Source organism: Phalangium opilio, unplaced genomic scaffold, assembly GCF_054372755.1.
Source record: "Phalangium opilio isolate 3A_F unplaced genomic scaffold, DU_Popi_V2 ptg000329l_1, whole genome shotgun sequence".
NCBI lineage: Eukaryota > Metazoa > Arthropoda > Arachnida > Opiliones > Phalangiidae > Phalangium > Phalangium opilio.
The window spans coordinates 183,676-208,590 of record NW_028324226.1 but is presented as its reverse complement, the minus strand read 5'-3'; the positions used below and the strand labels follow the sequence as shown (position 1 = coordinate 208,590).

The window sequence follows — 24,915 nt, the reverse complement described above, 5'->3', positions numbered from 1 at the left end:
AAGCGGGAAATATTAAAGGTATAGTATTGACCAATCAGAAAGCGCGACGACAGCTCCAGCTACAGGAGAATTTTCCACGCTTGTAAAGATATTTTATACGCCATTTCGTCAGTAGCCGAGTACGCGTTGAGTCGGGAGGAAATTCGCGTTGTGTGTCGGGAAAAATGTACGTGTGTGCCAATTCTTACAGATAAATTAATAATTAAAACGTGTAATTAATGAATAAGTCGTTATTTTTACAAGAAGAACAGCGTTAAAGTATGTCGTAGTTTTGTAAGATCTTTATTATTCATTACGAGTGAAGTCGGGCCGGTTGCGTAGGCCTAACTCTACTAAGGTCTAGGCCTGGATATTTTCCATGACCCATAACGTCTTCATTGCAACAAGAGTTCGTGAGTTTAAAACTGTTATTATTTAAATTTAATTTAGAGTAAACTTTAAATCGTTTCGAAAATGACGAACGCGATATCCAAAATGTTAAATGACTTTTCGATAAAGCATAATATACCCAAAGAGAAGCTAACTAGGGCCATAACCACGGTTGTTATCGGAGCCTATGTTGCTAGATTTAGTTACCCTTTAATTGTCAAAACTGTGTCGGCAATTCGATGTAAGGCTCAAGCAGCCCAGGATAGAATATCATCTACCAGTCCCGAACGTCAAATTAAGGGTAGAAATGGAGGTATCAATTCCCCAGACTCTGGTAAAAGCTCACCCGAACTTGAGGTATCATCCGAGGATAAGAAAGCGGTTTTAGGCGGCCTTTTTGCAAATGGTATCTCCAATGATTTAAAGAAATTCCCAGCCTTTAATAAGGAATTTGTGCAACAACTGAAAAAACTACTGAAAATTATGATTCCCGGGGTAGGAACAATTGAAACTGGTATTTTAATTCTACACACAATATCATTGATATCGAGAACCTTCCTCTCTATATACGTAGCGCAATTAGAAGGTCGCGTAGTGAAATATATTGTGCGGAAAGATATAAGAAGCTTCGGATTTCAACTGTCGAAATGGTTGTTAGTGGCCATCCCAGCTACTTTTATTAACAGTCTGATTAGGTTTTTAGAATGTCAGTTAGGGTTAGCTTTTCGTACGCGTTTGGTGCGTTACGCTTACCAACTTTACTTCAAGAACCAAACGTATTATCGTGTCAGTAACCTTGACTCTCGACTAGAGAACGCGGATCATTGTTTGACCGATGACATTACGGCCTTTTCTCAATCAGTCGCTCATTTATATTCGCATATAACTAAGCCATTGTTAGATATCGCGGTTACTGGATTAACACTATTTAAAATGGCTCACGATATGGGTAAGGACATTATTTTGGGTTTAACCCTTGGTAATCGTAATTAGCGTTAGGTTAATTTTAAATTTAACATAGGGGCCTACGGAGTACCAGGGCCTATTATTGGCTTCTTAATGACGGCCTTAACGGCTCAAATATTACGTCTATGTTCGCCTAAATTTGGCAAGCTAGTTTCGGAAGAGGCTAAGAAAAAAGGATATCTTAGATTTATACATTCTAGAATCATTACTAACGCTGAAGAAATAGCTTTTTACGGTGGACATCAAGTATGTTAATATACGTTTAAACGTTAATTAATAGATAGTTTTCACACATGGAGGATTCATACCATTTACACCAGGAAGCCGGGGTATCTGGAGGACAAAAGCAGACGGGTTTTTGTCCTCCAGATAGCCCGGCCTCCTGGTGTAAATGGTATGAATCCTCCATGTGTGAAAACTATCTATTCATTTAATTGTAATTAACGATTAAACGTAATTAAAAATCAATCAATTCTCAGGTGGAGTTAAATATACTTCAACAAAGCTACAAAGCATTAGCTCGTCAAATGAACCACATTTTTAATAAAAAATTATGGTACATAATGATTGAACAATTCTTAATGAAATATTGTTGGAGCGCTACTGGCATGATTATCGTTTCTCTACCTGTAATGACTGGAATAGCCAAACGAGATAAAGGTAAGAAAAAAAAAGATTTCATACGTTTCTAGTTTCTTTTTGCGTTTTTCGCCTAAAGGCTAAATAATTTTTTTTGGGTGGGAGGGGGGGATGGGAAAGATTAGTAGTAAGAGGGTAAAAATAAAATTTTAATTCAATATTAAGAAATTTATTTTAACGGTGGTTAAAAATAGAATTAAAATGCAAATTATTCATATGGAACACTATTGTGTTCAACGTATTTTTATTTATAAATATATATAGGCTTGCATATTTAAATGAACTTACAAGTTATTTATCTTTTTATTTAAATAGTAATTTACTTTAAAGAGATTAGAGTTCAACCACCCTTATCTCAGATTATTTTATTAATCATCCAAAAATCAGAAGAATCGGTAAATATTAGAAGAAAAAAAAAACCGGGGCGATTTATTAAGTTCATTCAAGAAGCGATATCTAGTTTATTAGGGAGAAGGTATAAGATGCCTTTGTATTCGCGCGCTATAGTCCCAGTCCCCCTTTCAAAATACAAGGGGGGACGTAAAAGGAGACCGGGCTATTTCGCCTCTCCTCAGTCGTAAAATACGTAATTTTCGTCATTGGCGTCGAGCTGACGTAAGTTTTCAAGAACCAATGAGATGCTGGTTGTAATTTAGAGGCGGCGGGGATTAACTCCGGACCTACGTTTGGACTGGAGATAAAACTGGAAATGTGGCGAATTTATACCTTCTCCTTAGTAAACTAGATATCGCTTCTTGGTTCATTCCCAGGGTACTTTTCAAAGAATCCGAGTTGCATTGCACTCGACGTACGAAGGTTGAGATTGACGAAAACAAAAAGCTCTCCAAATAGTTTAGATTGGTAATCGTTATCATTGGAAGGCCCCCCAATCAAATTTGACTTTTGCTTTTTGGCCCTAAAGTGATTAGGGATAAGGAGCCGATAAACAAACGGCTAATGTCCTTACAAAATACCCACAAAATGTCTATCACTAATGCAACTTTTATGTTAGGAAAATAAAAACTTGTAGAGGTCAAAGTTCCTCCATTTTAAATTTGACCTATAGTGATATCGCTAATAGATTACTTATTGGATTAAAATAGATAATTAACATATAATTGTTATTATTGAAGTTTCATCAAATTGATCAAATTGAAAAGGAAAGTAACACTACTATACAGGGTGTTTCAAAAATAGTGCTAGAACCCATTAACGTATGGGCAATTTTTGAGTCGAAAATGTTCTGTGACATTTTGTCCTAAGGGTCATTCTTTTCTAGTTATCGTTAGAGTGATTTATGGATGCCCCCTTAAATTTAAGTCTGAAACTTTTACGACGATGCTGATTTAGTTAAGGGGTCATCCATAAAACACACCCAATCATAACGGAGGCCCTTAGGGCGAAATGTCATAGCATATTTTCGACTTAAAATCGTCCATTTTATATTGAAAAGAAATGAGTAGAATGATTTATGGATGACCCCTTAAATTTAAGTAAGAAACTTTAACGACGATGCTAATTTAATTAAGGGGTCATCCATAAAACACTCCAATCATAACGTGTAAAAGGGAACCCTTAGGGCGAAATATTATAGCATATTTTTGACTCAAAATCGTCCATTTTATATTTAAAAGAAATGATTCGAGTGATTTATGGATGACCCCTTAAATTTAAGTCTGAACCTTTTACGACGATGCTAATTTAGTTAAGGGGTCATCCATAAAACACGCCTAATCATAACTTGTAAACGGATGCCCCTAGGGCGAAATGTCATAGCATATTTTCGACCCAAAATCGCACATTTTATATTGAAAAGAAATGATTACTCTTTTATGGATGACCCCTTAAATTTAAGTAAGACACTTTTACAACGACGCTAATTTAATTAAGGGGTCATCCGCAAAACACTAAAATCATAACTTGTAAACGGATGCCCTTAGGGCGAAATGTCATAGCATATTCTCGACCCAAAATCGTCCATTTTATATTTAAAAGAAATATTTAAAAAAAAAAAATCAAATATTACTTATAAAAAATTATTCAAAAAATCGGATTTAATATATATTCCAATTTTAATTTAACGCATGGTTAGCTTAGTATCAGTTTGATATGATACTTTAAAATTTAATTTGCATGGGTGCACTTTTATTCGCTTTTAAATTCGAGAGAAGCCCAATTTCCAATTTCCATAGGTTCTTTTATAAAGGGAACCAACCCTCTTGTCAGCAAATCGCTAATAAATTAAAAATGAGGTCGAATTCTTTTTTTCTTTTTTTTTTGTATCTGCGGGTATTTCTTTTTTTTTAAACAGGTAACATAACATAGAGAGAATCCTTAACAAAAAATCAGTAAAGGGGGGAAAGGAGTACATTTTTTTTTTTAAAGTGTGCCGACCCAAAGTTTTAAAAATTCTTTTCAGGGGATAATTACGAAAAAGACGATGGTGTCAGTGTCAGAACTCAATATATGACGACCGCCAAAAATATTCTTATTTCGGGTGCCGATGCCACTGAAAGATTGATGTCTTCCTATAAAGAAGTATTTAAAATTTTTTTTTATTTTTATATTTATAGTCTTTTAGCGGCTTGTAGAAATTGTAGTAGTGATTGAAAATCTGTAGTTTATACGAGGGGCTTAGCAATAGACTTCTTCGATGTAACTAAGAGGGAAAGACGTGGGGGTGAAACTCCGCCTTCCATCTCGCTTTCTGGCGCCTGCGCTGTTGTCTCTTTTTATCATGACAGTGCCCCCCCCCTTGTATGTCCCGATACTGAGGGTTGCCTATCCCCTCTTTTTACATCGAAAAGGTCTATTCTTCTTTTTTTTGTGCAAAGTTATTTTAGCCCCTTTTACCTACCTTGCAGACCCATACTTAAAATTGCAAGATTTTATAACCTTTTAGCAGCTTGTTAGCCACGAAAATTTTGCTCTGAAAATATGTGGTTTATGTATTTTTTTAAAGAAAACATATTTGTAGGCTAATTTTAGGCCAAACATCAACACCAGACCCTTGTTTAAAATTCCAAGACAAGGTTTAAACCCTTTTAGCGTCTTGGTATAAGATTTTATACCCTTTTAGCGTCTTGGTATAAGATTTTATACCCTTTTAGCGTCTTGGTATAAGATTTTATACCCTTTTAGCGTCTTGGTATAAGATTTTATACCCTTTTAGCGTCTTGGTATAAGATTTTATACCCTTTTAGCGTCTTGGTATAAGATTTTATACCCTTTTAGCGTCTTGGTATAAGATTTTATACCCTTTTAGCGTCTTGGTATAAGATTTTATACCCTTTAAGCTGCTTGGTATAATCCACGAGTATTGGGTGCCTGAAAATATATAGTTTTTATATTATTTTACAGGAAAGGCGTTTTTTCTTGAAATTACACTATTTTATAGTTTATACTCTTTTAGCGGCTTGGGAGCAACGAAAATTGGGTGCTGGGATATCTATTAGTTTATATTGTCGTTGCTAAAACGCATATTTGTAGGCCAAACATAAATTCCTTTCTTAAAATTGCATGGTTTTATAAAGAAGGGTTATTATGCCCATTTCCTTATCGCTTAGGTTATTATGCCCATTTCCTTATCGCTTAAACAGCTGATTAATTTCACACGTGAAAATCGTATAAATTCACTTGAATTTATAGAATTTTCTGACGTCATCAAATTCCTAAAAGTTTCCCTACACATGATTTAGTGATTTTTACCCTGACCATAAATTTTCAATTTTTCGGTTTCGAAATTACGACGTTTTTTCGTACCATAAGTTCATAAGATATCTTCATCCATAAGTTTGTCACTGGTTACAAACTGGAGCTTTTCATGAAGTAATGACGTAGGTCATAGATTCGAGGCTAAGCTAGGAGGGGAGGGGCTATCAAAGCCATAGTACAGACTAAATAGGAAGATGGACTGCTAAACCGAGTGTAGTCAATTCTCGTGTTTTTCTCAAACTAGCTCTCAGTATAGGTAGTGTTGTACTTATTGAACATATCTTATAAACTTATGGTTTCATCTTTCAAATAATTTAGTCAAGCGTGAAGTAATAAATAAATAAATAATTTATGACGCACCAATCGAGTATTAAATTATTTAATTATGATATTTAAATCAAATTTTAATTATAGATTACCGAATTAGCGGGGTACACTGCTCGCGTCTCGAAACTCTTTGAAACATTTGAAGACGTTAGTCAAGGAAAATATAAACGGACTTTAGCCAATGAATCATCGGGCAAAAGATCAGGGAAAAAATCCCTGATGAAAGCCGCTGGACTTTCCTTTAAGGATGGAATGCCAGAGGTCAAAGGTAAGAAAATAAAATAAAAATTCCGTTAACCGCGCTCATTTATTATAACCTACTTGAATTCATTCAATTGTTATAACAATTTTTCTTTGTATTTGTTTAATTTTAATTCGTTTAACAGGGAAAGTAATTGAAACGGAGGGTTTAGTCAAACTGGAAAATGTTCCTGTTGTGACCCCAAATTGCGATGTCGTTGTTCCTAGCCTGTCTTTTGTCGTAAGTACTTGTACATTTATTTATTTGGGTTTTAACTTGTTGAGGTGGGTTTGAATAGGTTTATTGAGTTTTATATCCTCAGTTTTAACTTATATTATTATTGCGTTTTTTTGTGGTTTATATCTTCAGTTTTAACTTATATGGAGCTAAAATAGGCTTATGTTTATTGCGTTTTTGTTGCTGTTTTTCTCATCGATTTTAACTTATATTTAGCTAAAATATTCTTGTGTTTATTGCGTTTTTGTTGCGGTTTGTCTCATCGATATTAACTTATACGGATCTAAAATATGCTTATGTTTATTACGTTTTTGTTGCGGTTTGTATCTTCAGTTTTAACTTATATGGAACTAAAATAGGCTTATGTTTGTTGCGGTTTGTCTCGTCGATATTAACTTATACGGAGCTAAAATATGCTTATGTTTATTACGTTTTTGTTGCGGTTTATATCTTCAGTTTTAACTTATATGGAGCTAAAATAGGCTTATGTTTGTTGCGTTTTGTCTCATCGATATTAACTTATACGAAGCTAAAATATTCTTGTGTTAATTGATTTTTGTATCAACTTATATGGTGCTCAAATATGCTTATGTTTATTACGTTTTTGTTGCGGTTTAACTTATATGGAGCAAAAATAGGCTTATGTTTACGTTTTTGTTGCGGTTTATCTTCAGTTTTAACTTATATGGAGCGAAAATAGGGTTATGTTTATTGCGTTTTTGTTGCGGTTTGTCTCATCGATATTAACTTATACGGAGCTAAAATAGGCTTATGTTTATTGCGTTTTTGTTGCGGTTTGTCTCATCGATATTAACTTATACGGAACTAAAATATGCTTCTGTTTATTACGTTTTTGTCGCGGTTTATATCTTCAGTTTTAACTTATATGGAGCTAAAATAGGCTTATGTTTTTTGCGTTTTTATTGCGGTTTGTCTCATCGATATTAACTTATACGGAGCTAAAATATTCTTGTGTTAAATGCCTTTTGTATCAACTTATATGGTGCTAAAATATGCTTATGTTTATTGCATTTTTGTTGCGTTATGTAACATCAATATCAACATAAATGGTGGTAAAATAGGCCTATATTTATTGCGTATTGTTTCTTAAATTTTATCTTACATCGAGGTAAAGTAATAGACTTATGTTTATTGCGTATTGTTTCTTAAATTTTAACTTACATCGAGGTTAAAGTAATAGACATATTTATTACGTTTTTGTCAGGTAAGATTTTATTAGAGTTATCTTCTTTGTTTTTTTTTTTCTCTTCTTGTTTTTGTTAAATTCATAGAGAATTTTATTATTATTATGTTTTGGGAAAAGTCCAAAACATTTAATTATACTTTCAAATTTAAGAGTTTATCGCGATTTACGGGAGTTTATATATATATATAATAATGGCAACCCATAATATTTCGCCATAGACCGTAATGTAGTAGGAGGCCGGGGGCTACCATTATTCTATTATTATGATTATCGTTTAGTGTTTTTCCTCTATTAAATCGTCTTTAAACGGTCCCCGCAAACCCCAGAAGCCTTAAAACTTGTTTTATTTATTCCGATTACTCGATCTTCTTATGAATTCATTGTTTTAAATGTTTTATTTAACATATTTAAACCCTAAATCAAAATGTCGTTAGCGACGTACGGACGGACGGTAGTTTAAAAAAAAATTCTTAAAACCAATTCCAGGGCTTTAATTTTTTTATATGTATATATATATATATATTTAGAAATGTTTCCTTGTGAAATTGACCTATATGTTATACCTGTACATAAGATATATATATTTTCGACCATTAAGTAGTAGTGGCACCTGTGTGTCTTTGACAGTGTTAGATTCTATAGGGAAAATAATATGGGGTGTCAGAAATGCGCTGTTTCCTTATAGCGCTTTCATTTTGGGGTTATTTACTTTTTATATATATATGTATATTATATATTTGTAATGTCAGTCTACCGAGCATTCGTATAGTTTTAAGGGAAATAATTTGTTTCCTATGGAACGTAACGAAGCGTCTAAGCGGAACTGGTTAAGAAATGTTCCAAGGTCTCTCAATTTGCTCTCTCACGTCACTTTCGTGATGTTCTTGTGTTCTGAAAATTTTATGTTTGTTCGCATTGAACTTGAAACTTGCCTGAATTCTTACTAAAAAAACAAAAGTATATAGATATAAAAATAAAAAGTACACTCCGTTGAAACGTGCTCGCGCCTTGTAATATGAGAAGCCCTCCTTTATCCCAGAATAGTGTCGACCGAGGGGGTAGACGCTCTGGATCTCTGGTGTACACCTGAGTTCAAAAGAGTTCAGCTTTGACAGTGCAGTGAGTTCAAAACCTTCGAAACTCACAGTTCAGCTTTGACAGTACATTGAGTTCAAGACATATTGTACACCTGAGTTCTCAAGTGTCTACCCCCTCGGTGTCGACCCCCTCTGCGTATGATTACCTTCCAGACCGTGAATAGGATCATAAAGTAGCAGATGCTAGCTCTGGTACCAAAAATTACGTTTGGGTCGCCAGCATCATGTACTACTTCCTATAAACCTATGACGTCAAGGAGCTCTTGTCTGATTGGTTAGTTCCTGTAGGCGGTTAAGCGGAGGGTATTTTGCTTATCAGTTTACATGTCGTCTTCAGCCAAACGCGGGGAGTTGTTAAAGAAGTGTACTTTTTGTTTTTATATCTATATACTTTTGCAAAAACAGAGCGGAAGTTGTTGAAAATGAATAGTTTCCAATGTTACTATACAATATCAACGATCAGAAGTCTAGTGAACTGTAAAAAAAATTCTTACCTATTTTTAATTAGATCAATCGCAACATGCACTTGTTGATCACCGGTCCAAATGGTTGCGGTAAAAGTTCACTGTTCCGAATTTTAAGTGGTTTATGGCCTTGTTACGCTGGTTACATGGAACGACCGCATCCTAGTCGCATGTTCTATATCCCTCAACGACCTTACATGTCCCTGGGTACATTGAGAGACCAAATCATTTATCCTGACACCCTGGAACAAATGAGATCCAAATCTTTGACGGATGAAGATTTGGAAAGTATTCTGTCTATCGTTCATCTGGGACACATTGTCTTGCGGGAAGGCAGTATGGATGCCACCGGCGATTGGAAGGATGTCCTGTCAGGAGGAGAGAAACAGAGAATGGGAATGGCTCGATTGTTTTACCACAAGTATGTCGAGAAAGCCTTGTATTTTCGTGGAATTTAAAACGTTGGAAGGTCGGAACTAAATATTTAACCCTTTTTCGCTTAACTTGATAGACCCGAGTTCGCCCTTCTTGACGAATGTACCAGCGCGGTTTCTATCGATGTAGAAGCCCAAATGTACCAAGCCGCTAAGGATTTTGGTATCTCGTTAATGACCATTACGCATCGACCATCTTTATGGTACGTTGTCGAGTTAATCATCAATTCAATCTTTAATTAATTTTCTTCGTAACAGGAAGTTCCATACGCATTTGCTGCAATTTGACGGTGAAGGAGGTTGGCGTTTGGAACCATTGGACACTTCGACTCGTTTATCATTACGCGAGGAAAAAGAACGTTTGGAAACTCAATTAACGGGCGTTCCTCAAATGGAAAGCCGTTTAAAAGAATTGTGCTCCGTTTTGGGTGAAGATTCTTCAGTTCTTCTTTCTGACGGAAAAACAATCTCTAACGTTAAATCCTTATCGAAAGATGATTCTACTTCATCCGATTCAAACGGAGAAACGCTATCGGACTGAAATTTAATTAATTAAAACAGGTGTGTTAATTGTTTCTTAATATTAATTTCTAAAAATATTCACGTTTGATTTTTATTATTATTTTTTTTTTCTTATGCAAATATTTAAAAAAAAATAAATTAGCATATTAAAGCGTGATTTAAAAATTAAAGGAAGTTAATATCAAGCCAAAAAAATTATGTCTAATTATGATATAAATAGAATTAGTTAATTTTGCATTAAATTTCAATTCGCGCTATTTTTTTTGGCTTCAATTTTCCTTTTTTGTTGCGATATGAAAATGTTATAGTTGAAAATACTCGATAAGTGGTGGGGCATTGAAGTATTGCCCTTTTGATTGCTCATAGAACCCCCAAGAAATATCTTTAATTAATTAATATATGTTTAAATAGATTTAGAGAGTCATAATTTGAGATTAATTTTTAATTTAATTTAATTTGTTTATTCTGGTTATTATTACTAGTGTATCATTTGTGCCTTGTTTTTTTTATATGTATTTTTATTAATAATAAGATTAGCCGAAATTTTTTTAACAATAATTAGTGTTGATAGTCAAAATTTGACAATCCTTGAAATAATTTAGAAAATAGGCTTAATTTGTAGCCCTAACCTAACCCTTGCAATTTAGGCTTAACTTTATGCCTAACTGCCTAATACTTTTCTTGAATTCAGTTCCAAGGCTTAATTTTACGCCTAACCCCCTAATTCCTTTCTTGAATTCAGTTCCAAGGCTTATTTTTAGGCCTTACCGCCTAATACTTTTCTTGAATTAAGTTCCAAGGCTTATTTTTAGGCCTAACCCCCTAATACTTGTCTTGAATTCAGTTCCAAGGCTTAATTTTAGGCCTAACCCCCTAATACTTTTCTAATTCTTGAATTAAGTTCCAAGGCTTAATTTTACGCCTAACCCTCTAATACTTGTCTTGAATTCAGTTCCAAGGCTTATTTTTAGGCGCCTAACCCTCTAATACTTGTCTTGAATTCAGTTCCAAGGCTTAATTTTAGGCCTAACCCCCTAATACTTTTCTAATTCTTGAATTAAGTTCCAAGGCTTAATTTTACGCCTAACCCTCTAATACTTGTCTTGAATTCAGTTCCAAGGCTTATTTTTAGGCGCCTAACCCTCTAATACTTGTCTTGAATTCAGTTCCAAGGCTTATTTTTAGGCCTAAACGCCTAATACTTTTTTTGAATTAAGTTCCAAGTCTTATTTATAGGCCTAACCGCCTAATACTTTTCTTGAATTAAGTTCCAAGGCTTATTTTTAGGCCTAACAGCCTAATACTTTTCTTGAGTTAAGTTCCAAGGCTTATTTATAGGCCTAACCCCCTAATAGGTTTCTTCATTCTTGAAATTCAGCTCCAAGGCTTAACTTTAACCCTTGCCCTAAGCGTAAATAAATTTTATAATTTATCATAAAAATTCCATATTTAACCAACCAAAGTTTCTCTAACAGTATTTAATCTCTTTAAATATCCCAGTTTTAAAGATTTACTAAAAAAATAATTAAATTTAAGCCCAATATTATTGATTGTAATTAACTTTTAAGATTTCTTAGAAAGAAAAAATATACAACACCAAAAATTTACTAAGCATCAATTGTCAAAAATTTATTGAGTGACTTTTTTACAAAAATAATAGTAAAAAATATTGTCATGTTTTTCTACAAACAAGTAACTTAAAACTAAAAGGAACTCTTTGGCAATAAGTTTGTTTCGTGTTCGTCTTTGTGACATTTCAACCAATCTTCGCCTGAAAATGGATGCACATTATCTTTTAAATATAAGTTCATTATTTATTTATTAATTAATTAGTAATCTAACCCTGGCATTCTCTTCCGCAGTAATATCTAATCTTAGTAACTTTTTCCGCGACGCACAAAGCGCATTTCTTCAACTTGATGCCATTTTCTTTGCTTTTACGGCAATTCCAACATGTTCTTACAGTAAAAGGTATCTGAAACTCAAATTCAATGGGCGAGAGCGATTGGCTCAAAGCCTTATCACGTTGCGCAGGTACGTTTTCAAATTTAGTAGGTGAAATGAGTTTTTCAGTGGCTTTCACGGGCTCTTTTAACATATTATCACTAGTTTTGAGCATAAGGTCCGTATCTTCGCGATCTGTCATAGAAATAAGATAAAAATTAAACTGAGAAATTATCAGTGGTGTGCGAGTCCCATTTTTTTCGGTTTCGAGCCGAGTCCGAGTATCAAAATTAATTTCTTATCGAGTATCGAGCCGAGTCTCAAAAATACTTTCGAGTATCGAGTATTTAGATAGGTCAAATTTTGGTTCTTTCGAGTAATTATCGAGTCTCAAATATTGACTTGTCGAGTAGCAATTTTGTAAATTTCTTGAAAATAACGAAGATGTTCAATTATCTAATATCCAACTAGTTCAAAAAGATTGTTAGTGATCAATTAAACATTGAACAGGTGATTTTCAAAATAAATGCTCATGAACTCATCGTCTGCTATAGTTGTAAGCCTCGGATTCGAGTATTTGTCGAGTATTTAAGATGTTAAAAAGCTACTCGAATCTGTCTCGAGTATCTCAATGTGTTGTTATCGAGTATCGAGTCGAGTACTCTGCTCGATACTCGAAACGAGTACTCGAACTTAACGAGTACTCGCACACCCCTGGAAATTATATTGAAGTTGCGCGAAACACTCTGTCTTTGTTACCGGTGACATTAACGTGTACTTCAATATTATTTTCCAGGATTTTAGCAATGTCTTTTTGAAATCCAACGGCGCCCTCCAACTCGGAGGCAACTGCAACTGCAACTGCAGCTTTTGGTTTTTTCTTCTTGTTTTTTTTACTCTTGGGCTTCAAATCTTTCTCTTCTTGTTTAATTTTAGTCTCCTCTTTTTTAAATTGAGTCTCCTCTTCTTTAAATTGATTCTCCGCCAATTTAAATAACTAAAGAAATTAACTTTAATTAAGTTAATTTTTGGAAATATTTAAAATATTAGGGATGATGATAAATTTACGAGGCTTTTTTTCGCTTCTTCGTGACAAACGGGGCAATTAATGTCAACTAATTTTAATAATAAATCGTCCTAAATATAAGTGTATTCAAATTAAAACCCTTCTAATTAAATTAAATTAAATTAAAACTAAATTTAATTACAATCTGAGAATCAATTCCAGTGACGTATTCTATATTATTAATATCCTCATCCGTATGAAGACAAGGTCGCTGACCTTTGATACCTTCATTTTTAAAAACGACACCTAAATTTTAAGCAATTAAATTAACGTATTACGTAACTGATTAACGGTATTTATAAATTTATCATTACATCTTTTAAAGGCATTAACGATGTGCATATCGTTAACGCAATCGCAATTCAAAACTGTGTAATTCTTATCGATAAACTCTGATTTTGGTTCCTTGGCACGATCAGGGAAATTTAAAACTTTGGAGGCGGCATTAGGGAAACCTAATTCTAACTCCAAATTATCGCCGTAAAAACAAGTAATGTAACGGTCAAATCTATTGGGTTTAAACGATTGCCTTGACCATTCCAGAGGGCAAATCCAATGATAATTGGAGGATACGTTAGTAGAAGAGTTTGTCTTCTCAGTCTTCCAATGTTGCATCATATTATATAAATTTCCGCTTAAAATTATAAATATCGGAGCAACAAAAGCGTCGCAAAAACCCTAAAGTGAAATTCGAATTATTTTAAATATTGGTAAAATAAAACTATATTAACATAAGGACATCATCTCTCTAAGGGCCCAAGCGCATCTATTAGCAAAAACATCTAGTTCTGCTAGATGTGACGTAAATTTTGTATAGGGGCGCCTTCCGAATTTTTCGTCAAATTCGCGGGAGAGAAAAATAATTTTCAAAATCAGCCACGACCGATATCCTAAGCCGGTCGTGGTCTAGACGCGAGCTCTGAGATAACGCTCCCAAACGGTTAGGAATCAAACTAAAACAGGCGGGTAGGCTAGAGAGGAACGACTGAGGGGAAAAAATAAGTAAGAGAATTTCCAGAACCCCCCAGCTCTCTCAGACACAAGAGGTAAATTCGCGCTCGTGAGAAATCTTTGAAGGAGGGAAAAATGTTCAATGCCGGGTTACTCTGCAGCGAATGCGCTCCGCCTCTGTTTAGACTATACAATTATTATACCACTTGAGATGAGACGGATGGCCGACCAAATCGGACATACATACATTTCAACCGTAACATAGAATCTTGGGCCCTTAGAGAGAGATAATGTCCTTATGATATTAATTAAATTACTTTATATGTAGGATGGGAATTCTTAGTACTAAAACCTAATATTCTATTTAAGGCACTCCTGTAATTAAATTAATATATTTTAAATTTAATTAATCCCTCATTAAGGTCGCTCTTAACTAACGTACTTATTTTCACTGCGATTAAAAGGACTTTTATCTATAAAAAAAAAACAAGTATTTCATTTCCAGCTTTAATATTAGGCTATTTTAATTTAATTGTAATTAAATTAATTTATTATACTTAGATTAATTTGACAGATGTTAGGATAAGAAATATATAATGCAACAACGATGGTCAGGTCAAATAAAAACTTTTTCACTTTCTTAGTTTTTGAACATTCTACCAATTCTTTATGAAGCATAAAAAAGGCGTCGTCACAAATATAAGCGATATAATGCTTACATAATTTGCTCCTAGACTGGAACATTACGCCGAGAAATTAAGTGTTAATTTTAACTTAACTCTTTATTTTTAATTAGGATTTACCCCATTTTCCACTAATATATATTCGTATAAGTATTCCCTGAATGATATCAAGTACCTTAACCAGAAGGTTTTGCCCTAAAATATTAGTTAAATAATCTATAGTGTTAAATTTAATGACATTTAAGTTGCCAAGTAGACGTCACGTAGTACCTGTTCTTCATAAAATGTAAGAAAGGCATCAAGATGGCGTCTAAGAAATTCTATTTTATGCAAATCAATTTTAGATGACAATAGAGTGATGTCATTTGGATTTAGACATATCGATGACATTTTATCATTCTTAATAATTAGAATATTAATTAATTAATGTATTAAATAGAAACTGCAATTAGTCAATATTGTTTTAATAATTTCCTTACATTCTTATTCCTTTCTGCCATCTAATGTTTACTATTGTTTAGCCTTTAGTGAGCGGGTTTCAACTTTTAATAAGTAATTACACGTTAGAGTACTAATTTCAAAGATAATAATATCCATCCAACAACTCTAAAAGGACCGATTAACGTATTAAGAAATTATTCCACTTGAATTATAAAATCAAAATAATCTATTTATTTACTGTTTCTTTAAGTCAGGGACCAAAGAAATTGGCATCTGCCACCATGGAGCAATATTATAGATGATATAGCTACCATGTAAGGTACTTTTATGGAGATCGTAATGCTCACTCCAATAAAATTACTCCGTGGAAAAATGACTAAATTTCAAATATGGACATTTCTCCAGCGCCACCTTGATGGAACTTTCGCGCCAATTTCCGCCAATCAAACGCCACGTGATCCGGTGACGTTCAAGATGGCGGATTCTGGACTACTAGGTACGGACGTTTTCCAAATACGTAGCGTGTTTTTTCGGGGTTTGTGCCGGCGTTTTTAACGATGATTAGGGTTAATTTGAAGTAATTTAATCCTAATCATACGGTCCTCATTAACAATACGATGGAAACGGTCAACGCCGAAGACGTCAGGCATCTCTTAGAAAAATTCGCGAAAAGCGCCTTTCGTATTGGGGACACTGATAGTAAAGTAAGAAAGCCCACTATTTTTCTATATATATTTCCCTTCAAAAATACGATTCATTACGCCTTGGCTTTGAGAAAATGAACAAAAAGAAGTCATTATATCATTCAGTTTTAACAATTCAAAAGAGTTAGTTACATATTTTTAAACCCTGAGTTAAGCCTCGGTTTCACCTGCGAACTGTACTGTACTGTGTGTCTTGAGTCTCTTGACCACTAAAATAAGCATGTCCATGGGCTGTGCAGTTGCAGGCAGTAATTTATAAGCCTTAACCTTAGCAGCTGGCCAGGCTGACGTACTGTCTGTTTCCCAAGGAAGACCATGCTTGTAAATGATTATTTATTGTATAATTAGTTTTAATCGTAATAATAAAGAATTGGTGGTTAGCCTCAGATTGATGACCAACTTGCATGTGGTTTTCATAAAAAAAAAGTCATTTTTTTAACTCCTAATTATGACAATATAATTAATTTAGTTTAAACTAAATACCTATCTAACTAATACCTAGAATTCAGTTATTTTTCACTATCTAAGCCTATCACTATATTTATGGTATCATTTATAAATACACACATTCAGATATTGAATGAAAAAACGTCATTAAAGTCTTATCACATTATGATAGAGTAGTTAATTTTTCTTTTATCTGGAAACCATGACTTGTTTTCTAAAAACTCTCCAATCTCAGTTTCTTGATAATGAATGACTGATCTTAATATTATTTTCATTGCAATCTTTTAATATCCTTAAATATAAATAAGCTTAACAAGGAAGGATTTTAGATTAGAATAGGTAGGTCACTCTGGAAATATATTTCTGGCTTATTGTTTTTAGGATGAAGAAATTTTAAGAAAGTGTAAGGATCTCTTTGCAAAGGATTACAAATATAGTGTATGAATTAATCTACTATTGATTTATAAGTTAAAGGAAAACTTCATGTAACATAACATTATACCCTAAAAGAATGGCCTTTTTCTAAATAAAATAAAAAAAATATCATCTCTTATTACAAAATAATTAGCATCTAATTAGTCTTATTGTGACACCATTGGTTTAGTGGCGTCTGCTAGCCAGAACCTCTTACCCCTATAGGATTGGTTGAATTCTCACAGGCTGAGAGGTAAGAGGTTCTGGCTAGCAGACGCCACTACACCAATGGAGGCCTCGTTTAGTGGCGTCTGCTCAATCGAATCACTTACCCTTACCTCTCAGCCTGTGAGAATTAAACCAATCCCATTTGAGTAAGGGGTTCAGGCTAGCAGACGCCACTACACCAATGGAGGCCTCGTTTAGTGGCGTCTGCTCAATCGAATCACTTACCCTTACCTCTCAGCCTGTGAGAATTCAACCAATCCCATTTGAGTAAGGGGTTCAGGCTAGCAGACGCCACTAAACCAATGGCGGATGGCGTATTAGTCCTCGTTTTTAAAACTAATTAAGTTCTAATTAATTTGTTAGTAAGAGATAATTTAATATTTTCCTTTTATATATAGAAAAAGGTCCTTCTTTTAAGGTATAATGTTATGTTACATGAACTTTTCCTTTAAAGTAGTTAAGCCTAATTAATTTACGTGTTTAGGTCATAAGTAATCAAGCTGGAGAACTCGTTAGCACATATCCCTCTGAATTAATAATCCCTCAACACACAGTTTGTACCTGTTTTGAACATGACCCCTCAGAAAGGTTATTTTATTTATTTTATACAAGTTCTTAATTACAACTGTTTTAGAGTAATTAAAAGTTAATTTCTAATTATATCTGTAATTCAGAACCAGTAATTTGGTGGTAGATTCATTTTGCGACTCTACAAAACTTAGAGAATTGATGGTTAAAGCTCGTGTTGCTAGATGTCGAGCCAGATTTCCAATACCAGTAATATTATGTGATGGAAAGTATATTTGCCGATCAGCGACACTTTCTGGAGGACCAGAAATTTATGGACGTTCTGGTTATGATTTTCTATTCGCTGGAAACACAGAGGTTGGAGATGAAGAGAAAGACGTGAAAGAAATTGAAATTGCTCAATCTTCAAAGTAAATAAAATTAACCATTGTAAATTGTTTAATTTTGGTTTTTTTAATTGCATTTTTTGCTGTTAAAGTGAATGGCAATTATTTACCAAAGTTCGTATGCAAGATATTCGACTTTTAAAAGCCCTTTCAGTTGGTTATATATGCGATTTAATGGTTGAAAAGAAAAAAGTCAAATTTGGAATGAAGTAAGAAAATTTTCGATATTTATGAATGACCCCCGTGATAAAAGTATACCGTCCAGCCTTTGGCTCTGCTTTTATCCCAAACGTGTTGTTGATTTTTTTAGGGGATCTTCCATAAAGTTAAGCCTGTTTTTTTTCTTTTTTTTTTTAATTTCAGCGTAACATCATCCGAAAAAGTTGATAAAGAGAACCGTTATGGAGAATTCACAATTTTATCTCTACCTTATCCAGGATGTGAATTTTTTCGGGATTATAGGGATAATGGTTACAATGCGGAAGACCTAGTCTTTGATTGGAATCAAGCCTTTGTTGATGCCAAAATTGGTGTCCCTTCCGATTCGGTTACCGCTCAACTGGACATTGAATGGGACAGTTACAAGGTTTGCTATTTTATTTTACTTTATTTATTTGTGACTTTTTATTTCAATAAAGGTAATAACATGGTTGAAGGATGCGCGTGAGGAAATTTGTTTTCACGCTATAGGATAGGCAACTCCCTATCTCAAACCGACAGAATATTCTGTATATACTCTGTTACAACGTCGGTTGTCAGCACGCGCAAAGATATTTCTCTATGTAACGTAGCTTTGTACGTGCTGTCAAGAGACAAAAAACTTCAGGATCTTCAGGATTTAAAATATCCGCGAGTTTTTTAGCTCGAGTGCACGGACCTCTAGGCCTTAGTTTCAAATACGTGTAGTAGGCTGTAGGTAATTTCACACGTATTTGAAACTAAGGCCTAGAGGTCCGTGCACTCGAGCTAAAAAACTCGCGGATATTTTAAATCCTGAAGATCCTGAAGTTTTTTGTCTCTTGACAGCACGTACAAAGCTACGTTACATAGAAACCTAGCTTTGCGCGTGCTGACAACCGATATTGTAACAGAGTGTATACAGAATAAGCTGTCGTTCGAGATAGGGAGTTGCCGATCCTGTAGAGTGAAAACAAATTTCCTCACGCGCATCCTTCATCCATGGTAATAATTTATTTCAGTCTTGGGACCTAGTCAGATTGACTCAAAACTACTTGAAACTTCAGTTAAAGTACATCTTAGAAGGGACATCGGGATTGTTGGTCCATTGTATCTCTGGATGGGACAGAACGCCTCTTTTTGTTAGTCTCTTAAGGCTGTCCTTATGGGCTGATGGAAAAGCTCACGCCTCTCTTTCAGCCGTTGAAATTGTATTTTTAACGATTGCCTATGATTGGTACTTATTTGGGTAAGAATGAACGAGGATTCTTTTAAATTTGCATCTCAGTTAACGTTAAGCCAATGCAATGTTCGCAGACACGATTTGACAGATCGTCTTAGCAAAGGGGAAGAAATATTTTTCTTCTGTTTTTATTTCCTGAAATATTTAGTCTCTGAGGAATTCTCCGCTCATAATTTGTAAGCCCGCGTTTATAATGTAACTTAATTAAAGGGAGGGTGAAGTAGAAAATCAAGTGATTTTTTATCGATTCTTCTACTAATTATAAGACCAGTCTGCATAGTGAAACATTCAGGAAATAAATACGGACTCCGAATGATTTTAAAATTCAAATTAGGTTCAGATTTTAAGGATAATTTAAAATAAGCCCCTCCGACCAATCGCGTAACGCCCTGCCTTTTTGTTAACAAAATTCTCGTGGCACGCTCCATGTGTCGCGCCACGATTGTCACGTCGCGCGCAAATTTTATCAAATCTCGTGATAAATTTCATTCGACACGGAACGTGCCACGAGAATTTTGTTAAATGGAAGGCAGGGCGTTACGCGATTGGTCGGAGGGGCTTCTTTAAAATTATCCTTAAAATCTGAACCTAATTTGAATTTTAAAATCATTCGGAGTTGGTATTTCCTGAATGTTTCACTATGCAGACCGGTCTTATGATTAGTAGAAGAATCGATAAAAAATCACTTGATTTTCTACTTCACCCTCCCTTTAATTAACACTAATTAACCTAATTAATTGATTGATTGTTAGGATAAGCATTCGTAGTGCTAGAACGGGTTCTGATTGTCAATTAGATGGAATATTATTGGATGGAGACTGTTTAAAAATTAGGGGGAGTGATACCAGTTTAAATAGCAGTTGCAGTTCCATTAGCAGTCGTAGTCAAGATAATAATCCGCCAATGGTTTTCTCAACCAATACCGTTTGCGCTGTTCCCATTCATGGTGGCACCACAAATTGTTCTTCAAGTGCTCATAGCGATATTTGGGATGATGTATCGTTAATTGCTACCAATGGGTGAGTAATGGCGTTCTTTTAATTGTTTTTCTGGAGGAGGGATTAGTTTTTAAGCAAAAGTTATTATTTTATTTCAGAAATGTTTCTTTAAATTCGTTTAGGAAGTTTATTGTGTAATTTAGGCCTATTTGGTTTTGAATTTGAGATTTTTGACCTATTTTTTTGGTGTTGATTTTGAGATTTTTGACCTATTTTTTTGGTTTTCATTTCCTTTTTTTTATTTTAGGTCTAAATTAGTTTAACTTCCTGTTGTTATTAAGGCCTAAATTAGTTTAATTTTCTGTTTTTATTTAGGCCTAAATTAGTTTAATTTCCTGTTGTTATTAAGGTCTAAATTAGACCAATTTCCTGTTTTTATTTAGGCCTAAATTAGTTTAATTTCCTGTTGTTGTTTAGGCCTAAATTAGACCAATTTCCTGTTTTTATTTAGGCCTAAATTAGACCAATTTCCTGTTGTTGTTTAGGCTTAAATTAAACCAATTTCCTGTTGTTGTTTAGGCCTAAATTAGACCAATTTCCTGTTGTTGTTTAGGCCTAAATTAGACCAATTTCCTGTTTTTATTAAGGCCTAAATTAGACCAATTTCCTGTTGTTTAGGCCTAAATTAGACCAATTTCCTGTTGTTGTTTAGGCCTAAATTAGACCAATTTCCTGTTGTTGTTTAGGCCTAAATTAGACCAATTTCCTGTTTTTATTAAGGCCTAAATTAGACCAATTTCCTGTTGTTGTTTAGGCCTAAATTAGACCGATTTCCTGTTTTTATTTATTCCTAAATTAGTTTAATTTCAATTTAATTGGTTACGAGTACGTGAATTTATTTTCAGGAATGTTTCTTCAAATTCAGTCAGAAACTTTTCATGGGCGTCTAATCATTCTTTTCAACAAAACTCTCAAACTTCTGTGAAAATTGGTGAAAGCTTTGAATCAAATGGTGTAGCGGTGACACCGGGAACGCCACCGACTTTAACAAATAGTAGTAGCAGTGACGCGAGTGCAAAAACTTTTAACAATGGGAATGAATCACCGCCGCCTCCCATTGTCAAGAAGAAATCGTCCCCCGTTCCAGCAGCCATTTCACCTCGAGCTGTGGCCAATATGGCCGCCCTATCTTCCTCCAGTTCCTCCTCTAATTGTTCGCCCACCTCGAGGAATCTGTCACCGGCTTCCAATTTAACAGGGGGAGCCGTCATCAACAATGTTAGCAGCACTAGTCCCGTTGCCGTCCCTAATAGCCTAAGACAAAGATCGGAAAGTTCATCTTCCGTTGGATGTGGCAGGTAAATGGAAATGCTTAACGCAGCCGCCAGTTTTAATTCGCAACTCCTCTCCTAAACGTTAAAAACTTAAAAGCTTAAAAGCAATTTCATTTTATTTAGTTGGCAAATCATATCAGGAACGGGTAGCATTCGAGGCTCATCGTCAACTAGGAGTTCTCTTAGTTCCCCAACGTTGGAGCTCAATCACAATTCAGGGCATAGTAAAGTTTCACTGTAAGTTTTATTTAATTCGTAACTTGCTTTTTAACATTAAAGTTAAAGGGAGGGTGAAGTAGAAAATCAAGTTTTTTTTTATCGATTCTTCTACCAAACTTAAGACCAGTCTGCATAGTGAAACATTCAGGAAATACCAGTTCCGAATGATTTTAAAAAATCAAATTAGGTTCAGATTTTAAGGATAATTTTAAAGAAGCCCCTCCGACCAATCGCGTAACGCCCTGCCTTTTTGTTAACAAAATTCTCGTGACACGTTCCGTGTCTCGCGCCACGATTGTCACGTCGCGCGCCTAATTTTATCAAATCTCGTGATAAATTTCATTCAACACATAACGTGCCATGAGAATTTTGTTAATAAAAAGGCAGGGCGTTACGCGATTGGTCGGAGGGGCTTCTTTAAAATTATCCTTAAAATCTGAACCTAATTTGAAATAATTTTAAAATCATTCGGAACTGGTATTTCCTGCATGTTTCACTATGCAGACTGGTCTTATAATTAGTAGAAGAATCGATAAAAAATCACTTGATTTTCTACTTCACCCTCCCTTTAACGCGACGCGTCTTTGGGTTAATTAATTAATTTATTTCAAAGATGTCACGATTCGGGTGAATTCACTTTGGAAAAACCTCAATGTTTTTCATGTTCTCACCACGCGTCAACAACGCACGTCCGCGATACGCGTCAAGAACGTTTACAAGAAGTTCGAAAACTGTTTTACAACGCTTATACTTTAGCTATCGGTTTCAAATATCGTAGTGGGAATAACGAAAACAGAGGTATATCCAATTTTCTGGATCATATGGCGGAAAAAGTTGGGTTCAGAACTGCTCGTAGCACCGCCGTTTGAATTTACCGGAACTCATTTGTTTTTGTAAGTTTTTCATATATTTTTCTTTTCTTTTAAAATTTTCTTTAAAAAAATAAGCGGGTGCTTTAGAGAAGACTAAAAGAGAAATTATTTAACATAAAGGAAACAAAAAAGTTAAGAGCGCGTTAAAACTTTGTCGTATTGCCAAAACGTTTTAGTTTCACATCCCGGTTAACTTTGGAAGGATTTTTTGTTAGCTTATATATTATATTCTTTGAGCGGTCCTAAGCTTCCAAGGTCCTCAAAGACTATGGTAATAATAATAATTAGTAATACTAATTGGGTTATTAATTAATTTAGTAATATCAAAAACGGATTTATGGGATAAGAACGTCGGAGTTAGCGAATTAGCCTTATTCCTGATCAGCGCCACCTACCCATAGCGGCGACTTTGAGAACTACTGTAAGCGGCAAGCCAATCAGATGTCGCTAAAATCTGGTGACGTCACTGACTGGCACTCTCGGGTCTTACCAAAAATGACGTCACCAGATTTTAGCGACATCTGATTGGCTTGCCGCTTACAGTAGTTCTCAAAGTCACCGCTATGGGTAGGTGGCGCTGATCAGGAATAAGGCTAATTCACTCCCCATCCTCGCATACTTTATTGAGAAAATTCGTCTGCTTATATTTTGACTCCACCCACAAATTCTGTATATAGCCCTACTTCTAGAGATCGAATTTGTGGGTGGAGTCAAAATATAAGCAGACGAAGTTTCTCAATAAAAGTATGCGAGGATGGTACTAGAGGCTAAAGGTACGATCCGACGTTCTTATCCCATAAATCCGTTTTTGGTAATATTTTTGAAAACTGAAATATTTCACTGCCATTGAAAAACATTTTCTCTTTGACTTGACTTGACTTGACTTGACTTGAGAGACGTGGAATTTGAATTTGAAATTTTGGTCGCAGATAAGACTAAACATCTTGATTATAAAAGTTTAATTAATTAAATGGCAATTAAAATAAAAAGAAAGAAATTATTTTTCTATATTTAGTCATTTAAAAAAGAAATAAAACAAAATTAATAATAATATAGGAATAATAGGACGTACCTTTATAAGAAAAATTAAAAATATTGAAATTTTTTTTATTTCTCTTCCAATTAACTCGAGGTTTAATCGCGATTAAAATTAAATCTGAGAGAGGGGGTTTCTTTATTATTATTATTATTATTATTATTAGTCATGTCTGTGATAGGTGCGGTGAAATTAAATTTAATCTTTTTATAATTAAAAAAAAAAAATACAAAACAAATATTTCAATTCGACGCATTAATTTTTAATTATAATAAATTAAAAATTAAATTTATTAGTTTTTTAACGTCTGTCTCTTAGAATTGAGTTCTGTTAATTCTTGGCAGATGTTAAAATTAAATTTTTTTCGATGATTTATTTAATAATTAAAACTCGAGTCCCTCTTAATTTTAACAACGCGCTTCGTTCCTAATTGAAGTTAAATTAATTTCAACATTAAAATTAAAAGGAAAAAACCCTTAAATTGTGATCAACTGCGAAATATGTGATTCTACAGTGTGTAACTAAAAAAAAAAAGTTAAAAAACGTTTTGGGGAATTTTAATTTCTTTGTAGATATTAAATAATTTGTGATTTTGATAATCACAAAAAAAGAAAAAAAAAACAATTTAGCTAGCCCCTTCCCCCCTTTCCTTTAATCAATAATGTTTTTTTTTTTTTTGTCTTTTTCCTTTAAATTTCAAATTATATTTTTTTGGGTGTGTTTTGTTTTCCTGTTTAAAACTAAATTTTGTGTCTCGTAGTTTTAAATTTTTAGTTTTCCCCTGAAGGAACCCAAATATTATTTAAACCGTTTTAGGGAAAAAAAAACTCTTCCATAATTAATAATTAAAAAAAAAAAATAATTGAATAATTAATTAGTTAGTTTAAGAAGAAACAAAAAATTGTATATTTTTTCAAAAACAAACTAAAAAAAAAACACAAAAATAAAAAATGTAAAAGTATAGTTTTTTCTCGTGATTATTTCCGATATTAATTAATTAATGTGAATTCTGATTAATTTTTGTGGGCTAGTTGAACTATTTGCGTATAGATGGCGCCTTAGAACAAACCGGGAGAACCGACTGTAA

The 24,915-nt window shown here is 34.0% G+C and overlaps 3 protein-coding genes across 3 annotated transcripts; 2 read left to right on the top strand and 1 right to left on the bottom strand.

Annotated features, from left to right (window-relative positions):
• Positions 1-97: 97 nt before the first annotated feature.
• On the top strand, positions 98-11,831 carry Abcd1 (ATP binding cassette subfamily D). Its single transcript, XM_089858849.1, has 9 exons — positions 98-1,318; positions 1,391-1,581; positions 1,815-1,995; positions 4,394-4,512; positions 6,103-6,283; positions 6,402-6,496; positions 9,306-9,682; positions 9,773-9,898; positions 9,954-11,831. The coding sequence occupies exons 1-9, from the start codon at positions 454-456 to the stop codon at positions 10,234-10,236; spliced, it is 2,418 nt and encodes an 805-aa protein (XP_089714975.1). The 5' UTR covers positions 98-453; the 3' UTR covers positions 10,237-11,831.
• LOC149610133 (uncharacterized) lies at positions 11,821-15,559 on the bottom strand. Its single transcript, XM_089858854.1, has 13 exons — positions 15,541-15,559; positions 15,341-15,467; positions 15,132-15,260; positions 14,982-15,056; positions 14,736-14,913; positions 14,621-14,651; positions 14,496-14,553; positions 13,542-13,905; positions 13,370-13,473; positions 13,230-13,298; positions 12,921-13,158; positions 12,060-12,356; positions 11,821-11,988 (listed from the first exon to the last, which is right to left on the bottom strand). The coding sequence occupies exons 2-13, from the start codon at positions 15,359-15,361 to the stop codon at positions 11,921-11,923; spliced, it is 1,632 nt and encodes a 543-aa protein (XP_089714980.1). The 5' UTR covers positions 15,362-15,467; positions 15,541-15,559; the 3' UTR covers positions 11,821-11,920.
• Positions 15,560-15,754: 195 nt separating this feature from the next.
• EDTP (Egg-derived tyrosine phosphatase) lies at positions 15,755-22,967 on the top strand. Its single transcript, XM_089858850.1, has 12 exons — positions 15,755-16,006; positions 16,835-16,891; positions 17,580-17,683; positions 17,770-18,033; positions 18,102-18,218; positions 18,373-18,595; positions 19,209-19,435; positions 19,504-19,605; positions 20,182-20,448; positions 21,273-21,725; positions 21,825-21,938; positions 22,534-22,967. Exons 1-12 carry the CDS (start codon positions 15,920-15,922, stop codon positions 22,787-22,789), a joined length of 2,271 nt encoding a protein of 756 aa, XP_089714976.1. The 5' UTR covers positions 15,755-15,919; the 3' UTR covers positions 22,790-22,967.
• Positions 22,968-24,915: the final 1,948 nt, after the last annotated feature.

What these genes read in the sequence shown, in the direction of transcription:
- Abcd1 (XM_089858849.1), top strand. Translation starts at nt 454, where the DNA reads ATGACGAACGCGATATCCAAAATGTTAAATGACTTTTCGATAAAGCAT. An exon ending in TGGAATGCCAGAGGTCAAAG is followed by an intron (nt 6,284 to 6,401) that starts GTAAGAAAATAA and finishes TTCGTTTAACAG; the next exon opens with GGAAAGTAATTGAAACGGAG. An exon ending in TTCCTAGCCTGTCTTTTGTC is followed by an intron (nt 6,497 to 9,305) that starts GTAAGTACTTGT and finishes ATTTTTAATTAG; the next exon opens with ATCAATCGCAACATGCACTT.
- LOC149610133 (XM_089858854.1), bottom strand. Translation starts at nt 15,361, where the DNA reads ATGGCAGAAAGGAATAAGAAT. An exon ending in TTACATTTTATGAAGAACAG is followed by an intron (nt 15,057 to 15,131) that starts GTACTACGTGAC and finishes CTAATATTTTAG; the next exon opens with GGCAAAACCTTCTGGTTAAG. An exon ending in CTGGAATTGATTCTCAGATT is followed by an intron (nt 13,299 to 13,369) that starts GTAATTAAATTT and finishes ACTTATATTTAG; the next exon opens with GACGATTTATTATTAAAATT.
- EDTP (XM_089858850.1), top strand. Translation starts at nt 15,920, where the DNA reads ATGGAAACGGTCAACGCCGAAGACGTCAGGCATCTCTTAGAAAAATTC. An exon ending in GAATTCTCCGCTCATAATTT is followed by an intron (nt 19,606 to 20,181) that starts GTAAGCCCGCGT and finishes ATTGATTGTTAG; the next exon opens with GATAAGCATTCGTAGTGCTA. An exon ending in TCGTTAATTGCTACCAATGG is followed by an intron (nt 20,449 to 21,272) that starts GTGAGTAATGGC and finishes ATTTATTTTCAG; the next exon opens with GAATGTTTCTTCAAATTCAG.